The following is a 25,834-nucleotide window of genomic DNA, read 5'->3' as shown; positions in this document are numbered from 1 at the left end:
TTGAAGTACGTTTCAAAACCTTTCCTCACACTTGTATCACATCATAGTTACTGGGCATAATGCACATTTAAAAAACAGCATTTTGTTTAATTTGGTTTCTTTTTTTTCAGAACAGTCTTACAAAAACAATAGAAGATGCTGCTTATGGACTGAAAGTCTTTTCTACTAACCAAGATAAAGAGTCTTTGTACATTACATAGAGTATCTGGTTCTTCAGAATGTCTGTGATCAAGTCAGACATCATACTTGCTTGGCAGGGGAGACACCATGATGTGAGGCTCATCCCCTGCACTCTAGGTATGTTTACTCCTGTGATTTCCCCAAATGCAAGAGATTTGACTGTGGTAGTGGGGAACTGGGGTGTGGGTGTTTTTTCTTTTTTTTCCCTTTTTTTTTTAAATTTTTTTAATTTTACCTGGAAGACCTTACAGCTCTCTGCAACTCCCTGAAAGAAGGTTATGGTGAGGTTGGAAATGGCCTCTTCTCCCAGATAACAGCAATAGCATGAGAGGTAATGGCCTGAAGTTCCACCTGGGGAGATTTGGGTTGGATTTTAGAGAAAAATTCCTTTCAGAAAACGTGGTGAGGCATTGGCACAGGCTGCCCAGGGAGGTAGTAGAGTCAATGTCCCTGGAGGAGGTGTTCAAGAAATGTGGAGAAGTGACACTGAGGGCTGTGGTTAGGTAGGACATGGCGGAGATGGGTTCATAGTTGGACTAGATGATCTTAGACATCTTTCAACCTTAATGGTTCTGTGATTTTTATGATCAAATACACTCCCACAAAAATCAGTGGAAAATCTTAACAGTGTTTGATGTGAACTGGAGAGAACTTTCATGTGTATATATTAATCCTGTGTGTTCAGATATTTCTGGCTTCTGCTTTCCATTCTTCCTCATTTAAAATGACAGAGATTTTAGAATAATATGAGATCTTTGTAATCTGTGAACTCTAGACGTAGGTATCTGGGATGATATTTTGCTTCTGTAGGCTGGATATTAATTAGTTATGTATGTTTGGGCATTAAATTTGACTTCAGATTGCTTTAGTAAGCCAAAATGTGACTAATACAACTATCTTGTAAGGTTAAGAATGCCTGAGAAATGCATTCAAACTACTTTTTTATTATTGATTTTACAAGTGTCAGAAAATGCCTTTGGCAAGCCTGCTACATTTGTTCATCTGCAAACTATAATCTGGAGGAAAATTCTTTAAATGTTCCTAGTGTGTTTTCCATCTCAAAGTTTTCTAGGCTTAAATAACAATCTGCTTTCCTGTAATTATTGTGGTTTGACCAGTCAGATTTTGAAGATTTAATGTGAAATGAGATCATAGAATGAGATCATGGAGGTGATACCATAATGAAAAAAATCAGAAATTTTTAATTTAACATAATTTAATGGGAAGGAAGGGTAACTTTTGAGCATGAAGTTGAAGACAAAGCTCTCTTCTTGTCCCTGCCCATTAGTCTTATATTTTTCAATTAAACTATATCCTTAAAAAAACAAACAACAACAACAAAAAAAAACAACACAAAACCTGAGTGAAAACACAAAATGCATATTGTTCCTATTTATGTCTATGCTTGGCTCACTTGCAGCAGACAGAAAAAGTTACCTGCATATACGGAATCCTGTTGAGGTTTGAGAGGAAGGATTCTCAAATCTTGGACAGCCTCTAGAGTGGAAGAACTTACTGTCTCATAAACATCTTCATCTGCATCAGATAGTTTGGAGGATGATTTTAAGTCATCCTTGCCCCTCTTTGTGAAATGTCTGTCCTACGTAGAAGAACAGGATATACACAGATAATACAAACAAGTTTAAGTTCAAAATTTAGGAGGAAGTTTTTCACACAGAGGGTGGTGATGCACTGGAATAGGTTGCCCAAGGAGGTTGTGGATTCCCCATCCCTGGAGGCATTCAAGGCCAGGGTGGATGTGGCTCTGTGCAGCCTAGTGTAGTGGCTAGCGACACTGCACGTAGCAGGGGGGTTGAAACTAGATGGTCACTGTGGTCCTTTTCAACCCAGGGGATTCTATGATTCTATGAAGATTAATTTAATACTTGGAAATACTTGAGGGCTGGAACCAGGTATTTTGGTACATGGTACATTTTTTGGTGGAAATTGATAGGTTGGAAAATAATTGAGGAAGTGTTTTGAGGATCTAAACTTTGATTAACGAAATAGCCATTTTGTTATGTACAAGAATATATCAACTAGCTCATCACACATTTTATGCTTTAAAATAAAAACATGAAAAAACTTGTTTCTGAGAATTCATACTAGAAAATTAGCAATCCAAGAGACTCAAGATGTCTCATGATGTGCCTATCCTCTTGTTCCAGGTTGGCTCAAAATTTCTTTCTGGTGTCCTGTTCCACCCTTTGTGCTCACCATTTGCATGCTGGGACAATGCTGCTGGTTTCTCTCTGGGAAAATGCACAGGCAGCACAGAGTTGCTGCATCAACTCAACTGAAGGTACCCAGAGTTCAGTAAATAACATTTTACTACCAGAGGCAGTATAGGTGTATCCAACCACTGTGTACTTGCAGCTTCCCTGATGTTTGTTTTAATCTGCTCTTAAATTTCCTATTAATGGAGAATCAATATCTTCCTGAGGTGTTGTCTTCCACTAGTTAACTGTCCTATCTGTTAATGCTTTTTCTCAGGTGCTACAAATTATACCAATTTGTTTCACTCACCAAGGGCACACAAAAATAATTGATTATTAACCACTTTAGTTCAACTTTTATTATACTCAGTGTTTATATTTTCTTTTAGTCTCCTCGCTCCTAGACTAAACAAGAACAGTTCCTTAAAGCCTTTTCTGAGCTCTCAGCCAACTCAAAGGATTTTGATCCTTATATTCCTAGTATTACTTTTCTGTCAACTCTTCCAAGCTATGTACAGCTTTATGAAAACATCAGGCAGACATCTAAGAATATAGTGTTTTTGATGATACATATCAGGGTAATGTTTGTCTTTCTATAACTGCAGATATTAATAAAAAAAAAAAAAATCATGACACCCTGTATACACCACTTCAGGATACATGGGTTTGCAGGGTACTCTGCTGGATAACTACTTCCAGTTCAGTAGCAGACCTCTGGGAACTACAGTGAGGGTGGATATTTTTTCAAACAATTGAAAATATTACAAATACTTACAGATTTCTGCAGTTTGCATGTGAAATTTTCTTCTGGGAAATGTCAAAGACCTAACAAAACTTAAGATACATCACATCTACTGCTTTCTTTTTTTTCCCAGCATGGTTGTATTTCTTCTAAAAAAGAAATTATTTTTGTTCGATGAATCAATCTCCCTGTTCACATTAGCAGTACTTGTTAAATAATCAGACATCTTATTTCAAAAAATGCTTCCAAACTCTGCTTGATAGCCTTTCCAGGTATCCAATAGACCCTCAGGATCTGCTTTCTTGTAAGAAATTGAAGTTGCCCCTGTTCCTCCCTGTTGCTTTAGGAACGTTTTAGAATGATACCATAGATAATCAATTAATGTCTCAGAAATTACTTCAACTTCTTCTTTAGATGCTTTAGTATAAGTAAATGCTCTCCTAGCAGTTCTTTCCCTGTTCTGTGCCATTACTGCCTTCTAGTTGGTATTAATTCCATGTAGTATCTGACCGTAATTAATTAACCTTTCAATGAGACCTGAAGCAGACAAAGTGTTAATTATATCAGCCTTCTTCAGTCATCCTTTATTTGTTCAGCTTGCTCTTTAAGCAACAGATTTGTGCTTTCTTTTCCTTTTTCTCTTACTTGCATAAGAAAAGACTGCAAATACCTTACATCTGACATCTGAAACTCAAGATCAGCTTCCACATAGAAGTGGGAGGACATTTAAAATATGTACTGTTATCTTTTCAGCTTTTATTTGTATTAGCTACTTATTAAACCTTGAGGTTTATTATTTTCATGCTTGTTCAGCTTGACTCCTGCTAATTTTGCATGATCTTGCAATAAAGGAGTATTTCAGATGCATACCGTAAACAGACAATTAGGTCAATTCTTTGACCTATCTCCCACTAATACAAAGTAAAAGTTGTTCTATATACTTTAAAAAAATTCCCTTACTTTCTTAACATTGAGGACTACATTTTCTGCTACCAGTGATGTAGCCAGAAAACGCATCTAGAAGTGAAAGAAAGAGAAAATTTTAGGAGGAACAGATACTTACAGTACAGTATGCATTAGCAGGAACATTCCTTCTTTCATTTTCTACATGAAATGGAGAAAAAATGTCAGTGGATGTCCTTCTGTAGAAAATGACACAATAACTAATAGCTTACATAAAGGAATAAACATCTGTCATCAGCAGAGTATTTTAGAGATAAGCGGTTTAAACAGCGGAGCTGATACACATCCACCCATGAGTTTGACCTATGCAATGCATGAGGAAGTACCTCTGTGGCAATGGGATTCACAACCACTAGCTTGTCTGAGCCACCTGCAGAAAACACTCACAGGACATGCTTGAGCTCCTATGTGTCTTCTGAGTTTTGCTGCCTGGTGCAGAATTGCAAAGTTTACTGCTGTTCAGCTTGGGGATCATGGTCTGGAAATTCCTCTTCTGGATAGAAATATATCTTGTCCCTTTAGTGGTACAAGAAAATCTGACCTCCTGCTTTCAAGACAGAACTAGAAAAAGAGTTTTGTTGATGTCTTTGCTGTAATAGTACAGTATCTTTAGCTCTTCCCCAGGAGATATGGGATTCCTGGTTTCAGCGTGAGAAGCTCCAAATCCATAGTTCCCAAAATCAAGAGCAACAGCCATCAGGCTACAAACTGTTGCAACTGGTAGCTGTTTGCCAGTGGATGGTATCTCATGATATAATCAAGAAAGCACATTGCAGATCCAAGGGGACGATGAACAAGAGAGTGAATTCATTTGAGAAGAATCCTTAGTTTAGCCCTTAACCTGATTTATGCATTTAATCTGGGGACTGGTGAATGCAAAACAGCCATGGTATGTACATATCCAGCAAGTGCCCTTGTCCTGGACTGTTGAACAAACCCTTGCACAGCCTGTCTTTAGGCTCACAGATCTTGCATCTGTGGCTACATAATAGTCTGGTTTCAAAAACTGAGCATGAAAGTTCTTCTGTCAAGAGTAATTTACAACGTGCTCCTTCTCTGGCTCAGTGGTGAAAGCAGGATGTCAGATTATCTTGTGCTGCCCTAGTAACCTGTTTTCAAACGATGTCTGAAGAGATGCCAGTCTACATACACAGCCTCTTTAATTTTTTTTTTTTAAGGTTTAAATAATGTGAGCTGTTGTTGCAGAGTGTTGTATGCCCCAGCAGATGGCATTCAGTGTTCATTTATGCAACACAGATAGCGTTTTAATCTCTTACTCAGAGGGTCATGAATGAGAGGCAGAGTTATTCATGTGAATAATAGTTCTCTGATTTTTTTTGTTTAGTTATGCTGATGTGGATTAGAAATAAGCCCAGTTAAATCAATGGCACTGAGGAAAAGCGATGCAGATGAGAGGATAATTAGACAGTGCCAACGTAACAATGAAAACTCATCCACAGTCTTTAAATTGTTGTGTTTTTACTTCTGTTAATAAAAATGTGATTCTGTCTTCTACAGTGAACAACAGAATTGAAAAATAGTGGTAAACATCAAAGCTATTAAGCCTCATGTTTCATGACTTAACTCTAAAAGGGGGCAGACATGAGCCTTCAGGATGATTTATTGATATTTAACATCAGTTTAAAAGCTGGTGTCCAGGTTAGTCTATAATCTATCTGTGCGATCACCACAGTTTTGAGGAACTGCTGCCATCCCTCTCCTTTTCTTTTGAGAACATCTGCTTTGCACAATGCCAGTGAAGGAAGAAGTAGAGTTGCTGGTATCCTGTGGACATTCCTTTTACATGAGATGAATTCCCAAAGTTAGCTGTGAGTTAGCTATGGAGTGCACACCAGATAGAAATTGTTCCTCCTGTAATTTAAGAATGTCATTTTGGTAGTAAGGATGAAAATTTCATTTTGTCACCTATGCTTGAAATATTGGGCCATAGACATGCTAGACATACTGCAATGAAAAATGCTGACTGGGTAGTGAAACACTATCAGAGAGACTCACCACCTGGGAAGAGATGGTTCTTGTTATTTACTATGTATACATTCTAAGTGAATGGGGCCCTGGGCAATCTGATCTAGTACTTGATCAAGAGGCTGGCAATCCTGCCTGTGGCAGGGGAGTTTGAACTTGATAATCCTTGAGGTCCCTTCCAACCTATGCAGTTCTATGGTTTTATCATTCTAGAACTTCAAATCCCCTGACTTGCTATTGTATAGGTTTGAAAGAGGACAGAATTACTGAATCATGGAATGGTTTGTGTTGAAAGGGACCTTAAAGATCATCTGGTCAAAGTGCTACTTACTAGAGTTTCTTCCAAATAGATCATCTTGCCCAAAGCCCCATCCAAACTGGCTTTGAATACCTCCGGGCACGGGGGATCCTTAGCTTCACTGGACAATTTGTTCCAGAGGCTCACCACCCTCATAGTGAAGAATTTCTTCCTTGTTTCCAATCTAAATCTGCATGCTTTCAGTTCAAAACTGCTGCCCCTTATTCTGTCACTACAGGTTCTTGTAAGAAGTCTCTCCCCATTTTTCTTTAGTCTCCTTTAGGTATTGAAAGGCCACTTGAAGGTCTCCCTTGAGCCTTCTTTTCTCCATGCTGAACAATCCCAACTCTTTTAGCAGTTTTTTGTCTTTTTACCAGATAGTTTGCAATCAAGGGGATGTTCTGCCATTAGTATTTTTTCAGTGAAAACTGACAACTTACAACTGGCAGGAGTTTTCTCAAACTATAGAGGTTGAACACCTCCTGCTCAGTATTAAAATTTCTTATGCTGTAGCCTCTGTAAAACTAATAGATGGAACATGTCAGTTGTAACAATAGTAAGGAGTTATATTTCTATGGCATATGTGTGGGTGGGTTTCTGCCAGCTGACAGAATGTCTGATGCCAAAGGACAAAAGAGAAATGATTTTTTAATTAATTTGCAGTGAAATAGAAGTGTGTGCATTTTGTGGCAACCTTACTTACTTTTCATAAGTGACCTAAAAATGTCTGTTCAAAAGGGTGACAGGTTAACAATTTGTGCTTGAAAAGCCAATGTCAGACTTGCATCCCTTATTTAAATGAGAAAGCAGAAGGTAAATCTGTTCCCATAGACTTCAGTGAGTCTATGAGTGTGCTGTGGTTTTTTTCAGTCATTTTTGTGGTGTTTCAGCAAGTGACAGAAAGTGATAAAATGTTGTGGGCTATATTTCAATGAATCCTGTGATAGTTACAGAGTGTCTCTTAACCCCTTCAGTAGAAGAAAAAAAAAAAAATGTAGCTGAAATACAGTAAGGAAGAATCTGCATAGGAGTTTTCAGTGTCACTATTTTCTGGTCCAAAAGTACCGCGTAAAAATGTCAGCATTTTCCTCTGGCCTCTAGAGAGGTTAGGTAAGACAAGCAAAACCTTCCTAAATCACATAGTTATAATTCCAGGACCAAAGAGGAGACTAGGCAGTCTTCTCTTCAGAGATTGTGAAAAGCATGTGTAAAAAATGCCACTTTTGTGAGCTTTTGTGGTATGGCTAGTTATCTGTAGAGTATAAAAGATATACTGTTATTTATTTATTTTTTTTGCCTTACATCTGAATCTTATGTATTATACTGCATGCATTTGAGAGAACTTCACGTAACGCAATAAAAACGGGGTACCAAATAAATATATCTGGATGGTTGTGCCCCCATTTAGTTAGATAATTTATGTACTTTGCATTAAACATCTCTAAGCTCAGCTAAAGTTGTGAAACACAATACCATTTTCCAAACGCTCAAATAGGATTTGTGCTTAAGTAGTAAATGGGGTTCAAATACATACTTGATACTGACCATAACTGCCATGGAATGAGATTCAGAGCTCCTATATCACTGTCCCAGTGCTTTGGAACAACAACAAAACAGATTGTTTTAAAAGCAGTGCATCCTTTTAAATTCCCTCAATTGCATCTAGAAGTCATCAGCCAATGTGAGGTTTTCAGTTTCCAGCAAGAAGATGACTCATGTTCAGCTTGTTTCAATGCATAATGTCCTGAAGACAACATTTTTGGAGCAGTCTGGAACTAAACGTCTTCTTACTTCCTTCATCAGCAGTTATCCAAGAACTTAGCTTTCTTTTCCTTCTTTTCTTGCAGCTAATTTTTGCTTGTTTTTTTTTTTGTTTGTTTGTTTTACGATATTAGAATGTTTTGGCCCTTCTGAATTAGGAGCTATTACTGAGTAATCAGTACGGCAAAAAGATATGCTGTAGTACTTTCTTTTGGTACTAAAAGAATTTTACCTTTTGGATGTATTTCCAGATTCATTTCTGCAAATAAACTTGGACAAGAACTAAGGACAAAAAAAATTAAAAAAATCCACTTAAATATTAGAAATTATCATTGATCTATGAAACTTTTCAAACAGTCTAACTTAGCAGAACAAGTGAAAGCTGCTAGTACAATAATTTAAATTTGAAAAGCAATTTGTTAGATATAGAAATTCAACAGTTCTGGCAATCTCTTACAGCCTCAAATTTGGACAAGTAGAACTCTACTGATACTACCAATATTAATTTAGACATAAATATTGCAACAATCTTATTTACGTTATTACATTTTCAGAACATAATTTGAGAGATGATATTGCTTAGGGAAATAGGATCTAAATCTCTTTCAGCATGTAGCTGTGCCACTGCACATGGCTCCTATCCCCTTTTGCCAACTTCCATAGGTATCACAATTTTCCCTAATCCTGTCGTGATATTCCATCTTGCTTTAGGATGGAACTCAGCTAGTAGGAATACGTGGGATACACTGAGTTCAGAAGAAACACATTGACAGGTCTTGATTTAACCCTGTTGTCAAGGATGATAGTTCTCTCAGTATCACCCTCTTTATTTGCTGGTCCTTGGCCCCATGTCAGCCTGACCAGCAGCATAAACAGATAATTGCAGTAGTATAACTCAATATTCAGAAACAACAACTGTTTTTCAATGAATATGCAGTCAGGATTTACATTAGGACTGTATTAATACACTTATATTACCTACTTCTTGAACACCCTTGGAATTACCCAAAGTTTGTGAAACAACTGGGCTTCAAGTGCCCCATTCTTCTAATTACAACATAATTTATGTTAGCAGCAGCTTTTGAACACAATGAAGCTGAGTGGTTTCCTGTTCAGTGAGCAGTCTGTAAACCACAATAGATTCATTTGGTCTTTCTGTTTGCTGCTTAGAGCACAGCCACATTAATAATAAAACTTCTATTGAAGTTACTTATCGGCGCCTTAAACAGCAGTTTACTTACCGATTTTTTGGCAGAGTTTTCTTCCTCCCATTTGAATCTGTCGGGTGCTGTATCGTAGTTTTCCTGTTAGTTCTGACACAATTGAACAAAGCTTACTGTCAGCAAGCAATAGTAAGTGGAAAAGAAATGTGAATTTAAAATGAAATTTTCAAATCTGGGAAAAACATATGTAAATGATTCCCATCTCTACCTCAAACATGATTTTCTTTCTTGTTTACTTTTGTTTTTTACTATTTGGAAAAAAATATTTTACTGCTGAGAGAATGAAAGGCTGGAAACAGAATTCCTGCATCCAGTGTTTTAATTTATTTACGATAAGGTATTTATTAAACTCTTCTACAGATGAATAGAAATTAAGATTCAGGGCACATATCCAGTATCTCTAATAATAGTAAATCACTTGATAAACACTAGCCATGTAGATAGCAAAGTAACAGAGACCTGTTATTTTGGCCCTCTGCTTCTGGTTGCTCTTGAGCTTAACTTAGAAACCTAATTTACTCATTTAAAATAATATTGATCTGAAACACAGAGGATTACAGCTTTTACCCCTTAACTACTGGAAACCTCAGTGTTAGCAGCAAAAGAAGATTATCTTGCCAAATAATTCCTATAGATTGTCAAGGTGGCCATGTTCTCTTGAACTCTTGGGCTTAGTCCTGCCCAAATTCATCTAAATTCATATATTCTATAAATAGTATTGCCAAATAAAGATTTATTTTTCGTTGTATATGCTTAAAAATTCTTAAAAGAACAGTTCTTAATATGTGAATGCACACACATTTTCTAATTTTCAGAGTCAAAGAACTAATGGCCACAAATGCAAAGACAGAAATGTTAGAGGTAGAAGACATGATTTTATTTAATGTATTTTTGAACATTGGTTATAATTGAATTTTGAACTTTGTGTATTTCTTAGTTTGCAGACAAGACCTTTAGAAGCTTTGTCCCTTGCCACCAGAAGTATAATTGGTTAAATTTTTCTGCTGAGTTATCTATGTAGAACATCAGAAATACAATCAGTTAACTGATTTCTATCAGTTCTATCCCCTTCATAATTCATGTATAATCTTTCTTTTTCCTTTAAAAGCACTATTTCATTCTTCTCAAAATTCCTCTTAATGAAGTGTGTATTGCAAATGCAAAACTCTACTGCATGTAGGCATTATGAGTACAATGAACACAATTTTTGTGTTTGAATTTGCAGCATTCCTCCCCAGCTCTTCTGTGTGGTTAATTTCCCATTGCACTGAAAAGTGACCTTCTGCAAGTTCTGCCTTGCCTACAGTGGGGAACTATTTTAATCTGCTTCGTATGGCTTTGCCAGTGTGTGGGATGCAGCACTGAGGCTGAATACCTCCTTTGATGGCTATATCTGTAGTCCTTCAGAACTGCAGATGTGTTAAAGGTAACTAATAGCATAAAGTACAGGATTTGTCAGAAGCTCAGTATGAGTTCAGAATGTGGGGACGTTCTGCAATTTTTGGGTGACTTATGTTAGTAAAATCCCTACCTTGCCTAGAAAGATTTCAAAATGTCCTCCTCCACTTATTGCTTTAAAGTACTGCTATACAATTTCTTAGTTTCTATGTCTACAGTACCAAAGCATTTTGCCTTCATAGGATTTTCTTCATTCTCTTGTCAACGGCACTGTTGACACTGTCACTGGAGTGAAATTGCTCCTTCCTTCTGCAAAAGGCAATGTAAGAAAGCTTCACCTCATGTAACTTAAGAGGCTATGTTTTAGAACTTTTTCTGCTTATTAAACATTTCAGACCGACCAGATGCAAAAACCTAAATTGCATGTCTGTAACCGCGCAGTTTAGTGGCACAGAAAGAGCAGCAAAACCTATTTAGCTCAAGGTTCGATTTTCATCGTGTATGGCAAGAAGATATACTGAGAAGGAAATGTAGGCTGGGCTTCCCATTAAGTGATGATTCACTATTATTTAATGGCAGACAAACTGTTATGGAGCACGTAAAGAAATCCAAATAACGTTAACATTAATGTAAATCGAATTCCTCTCAATGGATTCTGTTGCAATAAGCTATGATTAATACATGATGAACTGGATGTATAAATGTTTGTGTTTCCAAATTTCAGAATTTCCCAGAGTCATGAAATGCGTAGCTATATTATGCCATCTGGAAGTTTATTTACTTCAGAGCCTTTAAGGAGATTATTACTAGGGTAAATTTTACTTGCCAGGAGTAAAAAAAAAAAAAAAAAAAAAAAAAAAAGGCTAAATCAATAAATGAATGGGAGAAAGAGGAGGAAAAAAAAAAAAAAAGAAAATGAGAAAAAGTCATTTTCTTCCTGCCTTTATTCTCTCTTTTCTTCTGTTTTAATAGTGAAATAACAGCAAAAGTAACTGCCATATTCAGAGGCTTCCCTCTTCCTGCAGTACTCTACATGAAGCAGCTTGATATTACCTGATACTTTGCTCCATAAATTACTGTGTTCCAAACACTCTGCCATACTTCTGTGTTAAATCCTTCTTTACAAGAGACTATAAATGCCATCATTTGGCCCAAAGTATTCAGAAGCAACTCCCTATTGGTTAAACATCATCACAGTTATCTGTGTTTGTTGTTACTTATTTTTGCAGCTATTTGCATATTTATTTGGTTTGGCAGAAACGTTTGAGAGCACTTCTCATAAAATGGATCCTCATTGTGCTGGATGATTCACACTCATAAAGTCAAAGAATGCATAAAATGAGAAAAGAGGTGGATACCACCCACAAGTGGAGAACAAAATAAGCTGAAGGTGAAAAAAGTTGGGCTAAAAGGAAAGGAATAAAATATGGAGTAAAATGGTTTTAAACTAATGGAGAAGAGATTTAAGTTAGAAGTCGGGGAGGTTTTTCACTGAGGGTGGTAAAGCACTGGCGTAGGCTACTCAAAGAGGTTGTGGATGCCCCATCCCTGGAGGAATTCAAGACCAGATTGGATGGGTCCCTGTGCAACCTGATCTAATGCCTGATCTAGTGGGTGGCAGCCCTGCCCACAGTAGGTTTTGGAATTGGATGATCTTAGAGGTCCCTTCCAACCCAAGTCATTCTATGATACTATGGTTCTATGGAGTCTGCAAGCCTGTGCTGACTGCAGACATCTGAAGGGGTCAGTTTGAAAATCTAGGTACCTGTCAAACTTAGTATCATTACTACTACATAAACTAGTCATTATTATTATTGTCTACATAATTTAAACAGAATGTTCCTAGTATTTATCATTCCAATTATCCCAATTCATGGCTTATTTTGCTAATAAGTGCTTACCAGGGTGATAAATGAAGGATGCTGTCAATTCAAAAAATAGCTTTTTTTTTTTCCTGGCTTGTGTCTAAATGTGCTGTGTGTGCTGCACGTGGCAGTGTTAGATTGTGGGGACACTGCAATCATGAGGTCACTCTGTTAAATGGTGCTTTGGAAGTGCATGGTACTGATAATTTCATTTTTTGATAGCATCTTTCTCTACAGGCATAATTACCTAGCAGTAGGGCTTGAAGCAGGAGGAGGCTTAGGTAACTGTTTTTGTGGCCCCAATTAAGCAAAACTCAAGTCAGTAAAGCAGAAATAATGTTTAACTCTAGCAGCAGAGAGCGCTGCCAAACTCCCTGCCCCCACTTTTGGAAGTGATACAGGCTAGTAAGAGGTCATGAATCTGGCCTGATTGGACTAGCTCACTACTGAAGAGGGTTTTGAAGTTGCTTCAACACCGGGATTCATTGTGACCTTGGACAACAAACACACCCTGCCTGGCCGCCTGTTACAGCTCAACAAGGGTCCCCTAAGAATGTGAGCCTAAATTTTTCTTTTCCTGAAACCCATAACTATGTGTAGGAGGACAGTGGGAGAGCTTCCCTGGACCATCCTTCCCAGGGGCAGCAATGGTCATCTGGGGACTGATGCCACTGGTGAGTGGGAGGTGCACATGGGTATTGCACCTCTAAGCAGGACTGTTCTGGACCTTTAACAGGCTGACATGGATCCTCTGTACCCCATTACCTCTGATCTTTTATTTTCAAATTTTATTTATTTTATATTTTTCATTTATTAAATTACCTCTGATTTTAAGTCAGACCTTTTGAGTTAGTTTGAGGCTAGCACAGAATTGCCCCTCTATGTATTTGATCTAATTTGCAGAGCTCCATACATGCTGGGATGAAGTTAATCATTGTAGCAGCCCATATGGGGCTGCATTTTGAATCTGTGGCTGAAACAGTGTTGATAACACATCGCTGTTTTGTCTGTTGCTGAGCAGTGATTGCACAGCATCAAGCCTCGATTTTCTTCCCAGTCTGTTCCTCATTGAGAAGTCTGGGAGTGAGAAGGAGCTTGAATGGGGTCAGCCGGGACAGTTGATCCCTACAGACCATGTAACATTGTATTCAGCAATAAAAAATGAGGGTTTTTTTGGAAGATGGACACTGTTTGGAGACCAGCTAGGCACTGGTTTACTCATGGGAGGTGGTGAGTGAGAGCCTTTGCATCACTTGTTTTTCAGGATGACAATTTTTAACACAGGCACATGGATATAAGCATCGTCCAGGTCTGACGCAAAGGCCCGACCACTTTTTGGAAATCTTTCCCAGAAAGTGTCCAGAAAAGAAACTGTTCTTTTGCTTTTAATTTGTAAAGGTCAGCTTTTATGAATCAGTAATAAGATCATCCATGAAAACATTGTGTGCAGTACTTTTATAACAGAAAAAAAATGCATAAACAGATGCTGATATGATTCATGTGTTGAGGCTGCTTCAGCTCTGGCTCTACAAGTGTGTCAAGTAGGAAGAGACTTTAGATAAGGTGAATAATAATAAATGTTAAAGATTATATTCTCTTAGCATAATTATGTCTGAGAGTTTGGAAAACTATTTAATTACAACTGGCATTATTTATCTGAATTATCTTCTTCTTCTTCAAAAAAAGGTACTGTAGGTTTCCCTGAAAACCTTTAAAATGACATACATAGAAACACCGGAACCAATCTTCATAATATCAGTTCAAATAACCAAGTAGAATCACAGATAAAGTGAAAATTATTTAATTACCCTATTCGTTAAATATGGATTTGGAAGTCCTGAATAGAAGTATTTTTGTGGTGCCAAACTGCATTAACAGTCAGTGAAATGACAGCTCATTGAAACTTCACTTATAAAATATTAGAAGATATTAAAGCTGCCTTTATCAGGAAACAGATCCCTGGTGAAGGTGTCATGACTCCTATCTCTGTACTATGGGCTAAGACAGGTATTCAGGGCGGCAATTAAGATACACAGAACACACTTGTATTTGTGTTACAGATTTGTATTCATCTCGTTTGGAGTTGCTGTAATGAATCCTAGCCCAGTGACTTTGCACTGGTTGAAAGAGGTTCAAAAGAGAAAAAAATGATAACCCATTGTGGCCGAGGAAAGGGACGACATGTCACTAAGGCATCTTTCAAGTCAAGTGGTGGTGATCTTGCAAGGAAAAGAAAGATTATACTAAACCCTATTTGCAAACAGAAGCTGCCCTTTATAGTGGCAAAGTGGAGATTTATGTTTTGTTGTGTGTGAGACCACGCTGTGCAGAGAAATGCCTGGAAAGGGTTTGGTGTTTGGCACAGATTCCTCCTCAGAACTCCTCTATCAAATCAAGCAAAACATATTCAAATAGCAACTGGGTGTTTTGTAACACTTCAAGCCAAATGCTGCAATATAATATAAACCACATTGCAAAGCTTCCTCGAGGGGGTGTGGCATGAATATTTTGCCCTTGAATAAAGGAGTATGAACCATGAGGCTGTCTCCTCTGTGTCTTACCCTTTTGGTATGTCTCCTAATAGCAATACAGTGCAAAAGGCAGCACCTTCTGTGTGTGTGTGTGTGTGTGTGTGTGTGTGTATGTCTCTCTATATATGTTCATACATTGCACATGTATATATATACACATAAATACCAATTATAAATACCAAGTAGTACGTATATACTCTCTCTTTATATACATATAAATTAGAATATATATATATATTTGTATATTTTACTTTATGCTGTATTATATTAATCACATAGTATAGTGGCACAGTAAGTTACAGTATGAACTCGTTTAAGGATAGCAACCAGTTCTGTAATCTCAGTGCAAACATGTGGGACCATTATGCATTTAGTTGGGTGGCCCATGTAAAGCAGGCTGAGCACACATTGTCAGGAGAGTGGGGGCCCTGGGTATCTGAGAGGTTTTCATATTTTTTAGTCCAAGCAGTTAAATACTAATTTGAATGTGACTAAGGGAAGTTCTTAATGCATGTAAAATGGTTTATAAGAGCATAACAATAATGAAAACATACTTGTGAAACGCTGTGATTTTTTGACCGTAGAAATCAGAGTAATTCAATTACAGCTCCTCATCTGAATTTGGTCCTGGGATGATACTAACACTTCACAGAGGTATAGGATTGCATCACTGCAACTATTTTCATGTTCATGTTTTTGAACTTCTCTGCAGGCCCTTGGGATTTTTGGCATCTAAACGGTAGAGAGTTTCTTCTGGAATGAGGAGCAAGCATCCAAATAGGAAACAAATGTGTTTTACTTTTTCATGAAGGTCTTGGTAACAGACACTCTCTGAGGACTTGCTAAATTTGAGGCATTCCATCTGCCTGCAATACATGTCTTTCAGAAGGTTCATCTATAGATTTTAACCTGTTTTCACTTCTGCCTCTTATAAACAGTATATTTTCCAGACGTGTTCTGTGTAGCTACCTACAAGGATATTTGTACTGGCTTTCTAAGTTCATGCATCAGGATATGCTGTTTATCTATGCCCTTGCATCTTGCAATGATGAGTGCAAATCCCTGTTCACCTGGGGAAGTCTGAGGAAAAATATTTAACTTAATTATCTCCCTAGTGCTTGGGGACTGCCTGGTGTGAGAAGGGAAGCCAAAGCCTTCTAGCTTTCCACTTAAAGAACACTGAGTTATTCCATTCTGAGCAGTCAGAGGAGCTGATGGTTTATCTTCATCTTCCTCCTCCACAGATGAGCAATATCCTGGGAGCAGGCAAGAAGCAGGCAGATTATATCTTATCTTAGAGCATGCAGTGTTGGCTGGGACTACCTGCCAGGATGTGGGGAGGCACTGCAACCCAGAGCTGCCCAGTGTGCTGTCATTATGTATACCCCTTTCTAGCAGACAGGGGAGTCTGGCAGTCTTCCCATAGCTCCAGGCAAACCTGCTGCTTCTGGAGACATTTGACTCTGAGTTAAGTGTTGGAACTAAAACTCCCTCCTTAATGCTGAAATACTGATGGCCTGCTGCTGCTCTACAACAGCAAATCATAAAATAAGCTGAGCAGACGTATTGCACGTGACAGGCAAGTAACTAGATTGAACTAAAAGAATGTGCTGTATTCCCATCACTCCATGCCCATCTGCTGTCAGGAAGGAGCTGGTAGGTAAGCAGATTTCAATTTAATTTCACTCTGTCTGAGTCAGGGTGGAGTAACCTTCATAGGAATATAAAAATGGATCCTTCCACCATGGCCAAGAGTCTAACCTCAAGTATGGCTCTTAGTATCCAGAAAAATAAAATTATCCTGCTCAAAGCAGAAAGGGAATATATATCTGGAGAAAAGACTTCAGTTTATTGTGGTTGCACTGTAAACTTATATCCATGTCCTTAATATCTGTGAACCAGAGACTATTACACTGCAGTTACAAGTTGCCTGCGAAATCCTCTTTAGAGGTGGATGAAAATGACTGCTCCCTGTATTCTCACAAGAGTGGTTTCCACGGTGAATTGGAGGTATGTACAACAGTCAGAGTTCTAAGTTAAAAGGCAGGCAAGAAAACGTTGCCAGTAGGAGCAGGAAGGTGATCATCTCTCTGTACTCAGCTCTGGTGAGGCTGCATCTCAAGTACTGTGCTTGGTTTTGGGCCCCTCACTGCAGGAAAGACGTTTAGAGAAGGGCAACAAAGATGGTGAGAGGTCTGGAGCACAAGTTTTATGAGAAGCAGCTGAGTGAACTGGGATTGTTCAGTCTGAAGAAGAGGATGCTCAGGGAAGGCCTTATAGCTTTCTACAACTACATGAAAGGAGGTTGTAGTGAGATAGGCATCATCCCTTGAAACTAGCAATAGGACTGGGAGAATGGCCTCAAGTTGCATCAGGGTAGATTCAGTTGGAATTTTAGGAAAAAGATATTTTCCAAAAGAGTGGTCAGGTTTTGTAATGGGCTGCCCTTGGAGGTGATCAAGAAATGTTTAGCTGTTATACTAAGGGATATGGTTCAGTGGGGAAATAATGGTGGTAGGTGGATGGTTGGACTGGATGATCTTGGTGATTCTATGATTCTATCTGTACATCTTATGAAAGTATCTTTCATTTATACACTTACTATTCTAGTTTTTGAATCATGAGCAAATGACAAACAAATATGCATATATTTATATACATATATATATCTATAGCCATCAACATCTCCTAAACATAGTTGTACATGGAAGATAGCAAATAGTAAAATGAAAAAGAGTTGTGCTAAAGTTGTATTTGCCTATTTAAATGTTCATGTCGCTCAGATCAGGATCCTTAAATATAAATTAGGTGTTTTAATTAATGATGTTGACTCACTGTTGGCAGTCATTTCTGAAAAGACTTCTCTCCTAGCTGTAGCCAAGTGCCTCTGAAAATTTAAAAATCCCTCCACTTAAGACAGAATTCACGTTCTTCTGTTCAAGAACTCATATCCTTCACCAGTCCTGTAAGCTTATCTGTTTCTTTTCCTAATTAATCCAAGATTATACCTCTTGCATTTTACTACTCTTGTGCAGTTGTAGCCCATTCCGGTATCTGGGTACTTGCTCAGTCTTGTGGCTTCCTGGGATTTCAGGTCATGTTGCCTGTCAGCTATAGACCTGAAATGGTGAGATGTCTACACGAAAAGCTTATAATGGAGAGGGACTGGAGTGGAATAAGCTACCCTGTTTCTGAAGCCTTTCTAGTTAATGCCTGGTTCTGGCATCTGACAAAGATGTAAACCAGACACATTTCACACGCTGCACAACATCCCTTTTTGAAAAGATTTCTGAAATCATCATTTTTAATTACAGCCTAATACATAGTCCTTATCCAGGTTCTCTTCTTCTTAAAGATGGTTCAACAGAAGCAGAGTCCAGGAACCACAAATAAACATACTATTCTGTCAATAACTGTGCAACAAAGCTTCTAGGTCCAGTTTTCCCGTAATGCATGAAGACTTGAACGTAATAAAATTTAGACTGCCTTTTAAAAGTTGTACATCCTTTGTGCTTTGAAGTGGTTTTGGAATCAGAACGTGTGTGGGCTTTGGATCCACACTAGGCTAGTTAACTTCCTACGAGGGTCAATGGTTTATTTTCATTTCTGTACTTATTTCTTGCACATAGTAACCTTAGTTGCTGTCAGATATTGCTTAGAGGAGCAGAGATAGAGTATTTTAGTACCTGGGGAGTGCACAACAGTTAAGCTACTTGGTAAAAATCAATACTACTAACTAAATGGCATAACCTTCTAAAAACACTTACTTCACCTCTGCTACATCTGCAGTCTGTGGCAGAATAATTAATATCACACTACTTAATCATTAAGTTCATTCATATTCTAACAAATGACCTAGGGCCAAATAAGATTGTGAGAAAATTTCCATAGATCTAATTGTACCACTGCTGTCAGCCTATATCTGTATTCTGCAGGGTTTACAAGATCCAACTTAAATTTAGCACTTCAATCTAGATCTCAAATTCTAGTTCTAAACATTAAAGGCAGCTCAGGAACACTTGCAAACTGCTCATCATCACCTGAGTGCACTCATAGACCCTAATGGCCTTGACAAGTCTCACCTGGTGCTTCCCCGCACCCCTGCCAATGAGTAAAGACCCCCCATTCAGCTCAGCCCAGAGCTGTCATACTGTACCCAGCAAGTGATGCCACTGAAGTGTGAGCTTCCAGCTCAGTGAAATCCACATCTGGCTGTAGACTCTGTTGATCCAAGCTACAACCTACAGAGGGACTTCCTAGCCTGACTGTGAACCCACTTCATTGTGTTGCAGCTGCTCAGTAATTGCAGGGCTGTGTTGGATTTACTTCACCAGATATGACTGTAACCCTCACCAGCAAATGACTTCCTGGTATGACCCTGTCCCTGCCTTCCTGCCACCAACTTGCTTCACCATCTGGATCATTAGAGCTTAGATGCTATCCTTGGGTGTGCTCTGATCATCTGGCTGTAATGGTGGATGGGCCCTGCACAGACCTGTTATGCTCCTCAGCTCCTGTCCCTTGGGGCAGCCCTTATCCTAACTTTGATCAAGTCCACCCAGCATACTAAGTTCAGTTCCAATAACAAGTATTTACTGGTAAGGACTGTGGTCCTGACCCCACAGGTCTTGCCAGCATTCAGCTATAAGAACATCCTTTCCAGTTGTTACAGTCTGAGAACATTATACTACCTAATAGTGCATGCCCTTCATTTAACTCCAAATGCCTTGCAGTCTTGTAATAAGCAAGCTCTAGTTTCTTTAGTCTCAAACTTCAGTACTATATCTGATTATGCTCCAAATTTAAAAAAATGCTCCACCATTCTGTATCCACACCACACCCATTATCAACTGACTTCACACTTCTACTGACTGCTTTCATCTCAGCCCCCAGTTCTTTCTGTCTAACTACAGTGATTTGACAGAGACTTGTGGGTACTTAGCTGGATACTTGAGGTTTTTTGATCATAGTAATATAAAGGAAAATGCTGAGGACCACCTAGCACAGTTCATTTCTTTGAATCCTTTGAATGATTAGTTCCCTGTTGTGACCAATTTCATGTTTTTAATCATTTGTCTTGATATGCCTTCCATTCCTAGAAATAGAACTAGAACAATGATGCATGTAATAAGGGAAGTAGTAAAAATCAAGAATGTACAATTCTGTGCTAAGAGCTGACATCTGCTAAAGCTTTACTCTTGTAGCTACAGTTCCAGTCATGCTATATGGGAACCATTAGGTCACAGCCTGAACCAGTGATTGAGCACCTGGTGAAGGGACACAAGTGCAAGCAATTCACCTATTTGATTGGAAAGGGTGAATCCAGGTTCCACCCCTCCCCATCCTCATTTAAGGGATGACAACTGAAAGGGAAACATTTCTTCTTGGAGACTGCCTCCTTTGGAAGTTTCTTGTGAGCTCTGATTCTCTGAAAGGGTAAGGTTTTTTTTTTTTTTCTTTATTACTGAACTTTATTGTAATTATTGTAAATATTGTAATTATTGTAACTGCTACCTTTTTTGGGTGATCTGAGACTGGTTGAAGGCAACTCTATGAACTGCCTCTTATCCCTACACAAGCTTTCTCAGGGGCTAGAGTTGATATAAAGTACCTTAAAAATCAAAAGCTTTCTTTAAGTACTGTCATATGAATTAGTAAGCTCAATTCTATGTATTCAAATTTTGACGTTTAAGTATTTAGTATGTGAAGGAAATCATAGCGTGTTCAAATCAAAACCACAGGAGTATCATCTGCTCTACCAGTTGCTGGGATGTTGACCTTAATGTAACTATAACAACTTCTGCAAGCTGGGCTCTGTATTGCAGAGCAGGGAGAAACATAATGGCTTTGAACTCTGCTTTCCACTCTACTTATGTTAGATGTACGTTAGCTGCTCAGAAGGAAGAATTAGAATGGAAATGAATATTACATTGGGGGAAAAAATGGGTAATTAACATTACAAGTATGTCTCTGCTGTGACACAGTTAAATAAAAGTAATGTTTAGTATCAATGAGTTATCATTTTTGCCTACTTCCCTATTCGTATACCATCTAGAAAAGCATTTTACAGGTCTTATAGCAGTACCTCACTTTAAAACTTTCAATATTAAAAGGAAAATTCAACGTCTTTTAAAAATAACAGATGGCTGTGTAGTGAATACAGAACTGTATTTCACTCTTGGGGCTTTGTGGCAATTCAGAAGCCACTTGAGTTACATGCTTATGGTTAATAAGATCAGCAGAGCCACTCCAGTTAATTACAGAATTCTATTTGTTCTGTAGTTCTTTATAATACTTTAAGTTACAGTAAGAAGTGGGCAAGATGATATCCCTCTGAAGATACTGTGCTGCCCTTTTTAAACAAAACAAGAAAAAACAAAAACAAAACAAAAAAAACTTCACAGCTGTAGACAAAATGTAAGCTCCATTACAGAATAAGAGATACGCTTTAATGTCTCTTTCACAGAGCAGCTTAATTGACAGTAATTCCAGACTGGCCAGATAACAAACATCATATTGCTTCTCATAGAGGGCTAGTAAAAGAGAATATTGCCTTCCTCCCAGAGGAGGAAAGGAAGTAATGAGTATGTAGAAAGGACTATTAAGGAACATGGATCTGTCTCCAGTTTCATTTAGCTTTTCATCCTGATTTCACTTCATTCTCTACTTATTGTCCTTTTTTTTTTTTTCAATCTTTTCTGAAGAAAATATGCATAGCCAAATAGACTAGAATGTTTTCTTGATCAAATAATTGAGGCAAGGTAAAATAAATCTACCACACCAAGAAAATCTGGTTAAGTTTAAGAGCCCTTTTTGCCAGGAGGACTATAAATTATTGACTTAGTATTTTCATTAAAAAGAAAAAGAGCAAGCTCTTGTGAGCATAGCTTCATTTCAGAACAAAACCAATGACTTAAAAAATGGAATGATCACATTCTCCTCAAAAGCCTGTCCTTAGCATATTTTCCACTCCTGTTGGCTCCATACCCCCTTCAGACAGTGGATCAGCAGGAGTTTTTCCTTTTTTTTCGCTTGGTCAGGTCTGGACCAAGGTCCTCTCCTTAGACTCCAAATTCATAAGGCAGAGGAGAATGGTAGACCTATATATCCATGGATCAGGGAGATGATAGGAGAGGTATATGGATTAATCTAGGAAACAACATTTAGAAATACATCACAAGGACTGTTTTATTCCTTTATTTTTTCTTTTAACACAGCGTCTCTAGTGGGGAGCTCGCCGTGCCTTACAGAGCAGCAAAAGCCCCTGTCTTTCTCTTAGCTCTCCTTCTAGGCAACCAAGTGGTGTGCATGAAGTGTTTGGGCTATTTCTGAGCAAAATTTGTGCAGTGAAGTTATCCCTCTGCATAGTAGTACTGGCCTTTCTACAGTGAACTTGGCTAGGTTGTGAAGTAATTCCTTGGTATAATGTATGAATATTTCAGAAGCCTTGACTGATCACAGGAACCATTCTACCTGACACACTAATAAAGGCAAATCTCACTTCCAGCACCTTACAAAACTACAGGAGGCATATTTGTGATTCTTTGAAAAGGAAAGCCTGTGACAAATGTAAATAATTCACAAATGCTAAAACATCTACTTCATCTAAATAAATATTTTTAAGTGTGGCTGTATTTCCCACTAAAGCTTGTTTTAAAATTGTAAATTAATGTCATAGATGACTTCTAATTCATTAAAATTTGTAGAGTTCTATAACTGGTGCTGGAAATCTTTATATAGTAAAACCTACTGTGTGTTGGAGCTGGCATCTTCCAGCCACAGTTACAGCTGTGGCATTGATGCCTTTGAAGTACTCACAGCTGGGGCTGGAGCTCCTCCCTGCAGACAAAAAAAAAAAAAAAGCCCTGCTAGCTTAAAACATAGGCTTTAAATTTGCTGCAGCTTAGTTGGAACTTGACTTAAAGATTTGCTTTTCAGTGCAGAAAGCCATTTTTGTATCTGCTTCAAAGGCAGGTGATACCACAACATCTCCAGTCTCAGGTGTAGTTAAAAATCTCCCACAGGAAAGGTAAGCCACCGGCTTTAAAACCTAGGTTTAAATTCATTTTATTGCTGAGTGTCTGCTACGTGTAAAGACCTTAGCTTAAATTTGAGCCTCTTTCCCATGCAAAATGTCATTTAATCAATGGCAGTGTTTCTAATGTACCCATCGCCCTTCTCTTTGAATAATTCTGCCCGCTGCTCAGCAGGAGTTTTTTCCAGAACAAGCAGAAAGTGAGCTCTCTGGGTTCAGGCTCCTTGGTGCAAACCAGCAGGGCTTTCTGCTGAGCTGCCCCTACCTGAGAGCACTTCAAAGGAGGAGCCACAGCAGGAGCCCAAGCTGAAACCGAAAGCGCTGTGTTTTATCTAGCGTGGGGGGTTTCAGGAGTCCTCAGCCTCGAGGGCAACTTGTTCATTTAAAAAATGTTTTTAAAGTGATGTGTTATATAGCTGTTGTAAGACCTTGAAGAGGGTAGTTCTAGCCATGTATAATTTTAAATGTGCTTCCTTTCTTCTGGTCAGCTTTATGAGACAACAAAACAGAAAAAGGAATGAGTCTGCTCTTTCAGGAATAATGTCACCCCTACTTTGATGCTGCACCCACAGAACAAGAGAATGTGGGAAAGTGAACTGCAAGGCTTGTGTGTTCTTTTCGGTGTTCTTTCAGTATGTACAAAATCAGTGCCATTTTAGACATTGTTCTTCTCAGTCTTAGTATTCCTGTTATTTTTCATTGAGTTATGCCTTTACTGTTTAGGCCAGGTGATGCTGCAGTATGGTTTGGAGAGATTTGGGAATGTCTGCTTGAGGATGAAGGAGTATGCTGACTTTAACATAGCTTAAGCTCACGGATTTAAAGGTGTTTATGTATTTACTTTCCATTGATTTCCATATTAGAGGAAATACGTGGATTCATTTTAAGTTAGGAAGGAAGCACCTGTGCATCTCTTTTGGACTTCTGTATTTTTGTATTTTCTAATTATTGTTATGCTGACTATAACTGACACTACAAATGCTAAATGACTTTATACACTTTTTCCCACAAAAGTATCCAGGTCAGGTTCACAGGCATGTGTTTCACTGCTGGTGGATCTAGCAAATGCAGTAGTTTCAGTGATTACTGAATTCCTGTATCTATAGAACACTGTACGTCAAGGTTCAAATTCATACATTGTCATAATCTTGGATTTTTTTTAAAATGCTTTCAAGGTAATATGCTTGCATAGTGCCTCAGTTCTGCAACTGATCAGTCAGCCTCAAGGAGGCAGTTAAGCTAAAATGGTGAGTTAAGTAGCTGTGTAATTAGCAATAAAACAGCTATAGCAAAATATAGATCTGATAGGTCTAGCAAAATCTCAGGAACTATTCTTTATTTTCCAAATCAGATGTGCCCTTTCTTGATCCTAAATCTAGCATCTTCTGAAAGTCTAACTCCCTTTAACTTGCCTTTTCTTCTCTGTGAAAGCTCAGAAAATAGGTGCTTATGAGGACCTCCCATTTAGTTAAAAGTGAGCTCTGAGAAGGGAAAGAATCTCTTTTCTCCTAGCTGAACAAGAACACTGCTGCCTAGGTGTCATTTTTCAGGCAGTTAGAACTGATACCAGCTGTTATACAAATTCTCTCTTACAGTGAAATGCTGGCAAAGAATAAATAAATAAAAGAAGAGCTCCCAGCCAGGACATGCTTTTTTTTCCCTTAGGTTATGTTCATACACACTTGCAAGTTCCACTCACCCCCCATGCATAAAACCTAGTTGTGTGTCTTTGTATCTGGAGAGATTTTAGCCCAGGTGAATCTAATAAAGCTAGTTTTAGCTCCAGATCTGCAGTGCTCAGGTGAGTAGTTTTGATCACTGAGCTGCTTTGGGTGCATTACTACCAGTTGTCAGCTGTGAGCAGTTTCAGCTACTTTCTTTACTAAATCTAGTTACAGAGTGTTTCTGCAGTAACTGTTTATGGTGTCTGGAGTGCTTAAAGACCAAAAGAAACCTCAAAAAGTCAACTCTGAATTCTCAAGTTCAGATTCTCCAGTGAAAGTCAGCTTTACAAGCAGGAAATATGAAATTGGCTGCTGGGGAGCTCAGAGAGCTTTTGAACTGTAGCCTATGCTCAGTCCAGTTCAATGAACTATGGGGATCCTTTAGTCTTTGTGGAAATCTTGAGGTGATTCTGTATGGAGTAACCCAGCCTGAACAAAGGAAAAGCAGCCACCCTCTCAAAAAGCCTCATGCTGCTAATGAATATTAAGTCCTCTTATTACCAGTGAAGAATTCCTGGTTTCAGTTTATTTTAAACATCCTTGTAGATCAATCCATCAACATGTAATTCTAGAACTACTCTGAGAAAAGCCTTATCTTCAAATATCCCTGTTTAAAAAGAGACATAGAAGGTAGTGTTTCCAGTAAAGGGCTTCACAATGGGTTTCTGAAAGCTTGCACTGTGCTATGGAGTTTGCATGTGATTTCAGATAAATGATTCTGGCCGTGCATTCAGTGCATTTAACTGGCTTCAGAATCAAGCCTAGACTTTGCCTATTCACAGTTGCTGCCAGATCTTCCTATGAGATAATTCCAGGATGCTGCAGCTATGTTTCTAAGGGTTAGGAAGATCCTTCAGTTTATCTATCTCTTGAGATCTGTAGAAGCTGTATATGTGTAATTTGCGCTGTCTT

General features: G+C 38.3%; 1 protein-coding gene and 1 long non-coding RNA gene across 3 annotated transcripts in view; one reads left to right on the top strand and one right to left on the bottom strand.

The window, feature by feature from the left end:
• LOC107053297 overlaps positions 1-25,834 on the top strand; it is a 136,942-nt gene that overhangs the window by 15,071 nt on the left and 96,037 nt on the right. The window contains exons 2-3 of the long non-coding RNA XR_006939074.1: positions 111-297; positions 2,349-2,482. This is a non-coding gene — a long non-coding RNA (uncharacterized LOC107053297). The remainder of the gene's footprint in view (positions 1-110; positions 298-2,348; positions 2,483-25,834) is intronic.
• The window catches only part of CLNK (cytokine dependent hematopoietic cell linker), a 56,013-nt gene that overhangs the window by 25,777 nt on the left and 4,402 nt on the right, over positions 1-25,834 (bottom strand). Inside the window, exons 3-6 of one of the 2 annotated variants that reach the window (XM_040699481.2) lie at positions 9,388-9,459; positions 8,379-8,428; positions 4,202-4,242; positions 1,618-1,780 (exon numbers count right to left, since the gene is read on the bottom strand). In XM_040699481.2, the coding sequence (XP_040555415.1) occupies positions 1,618-1,780; positions 4,202-4,242; positions 8,379-8,428; positions 9,388-9,459 (326 nt within the window). The remainder of the gene's footprint in view (positions 1-1,617; positions 1,781-4,201; positions 4,243-8,378; positions 8,429-9,387; positions 9,460-25,834) is intronic. The other variant, XM_015285811.4, reaches the window with a different exon arrangement.

The sequence above is a fragment of the Gallus gallus genome, chromosome 4, assembly GCF_016699485.2.
Source record: "Gallus gallus isolate bGalGal1 chromosome 4, bGalGal1.mat.broiler.GRCg7b, whole genome shotgun sequence".
In the NCBI taxonomy this organism is placed as follows: domain Eukaryota; kingdom Metazoa; phylum Chordata; class Aves; order Galliformes; family Phasianidae; genus Gallus; species Gallus gallus.
The sequence above is the reverse complement of the archived record's forward strand: the minus strand, read 5'-3'. Positions and strand labels throughout refer to the sequence as shown.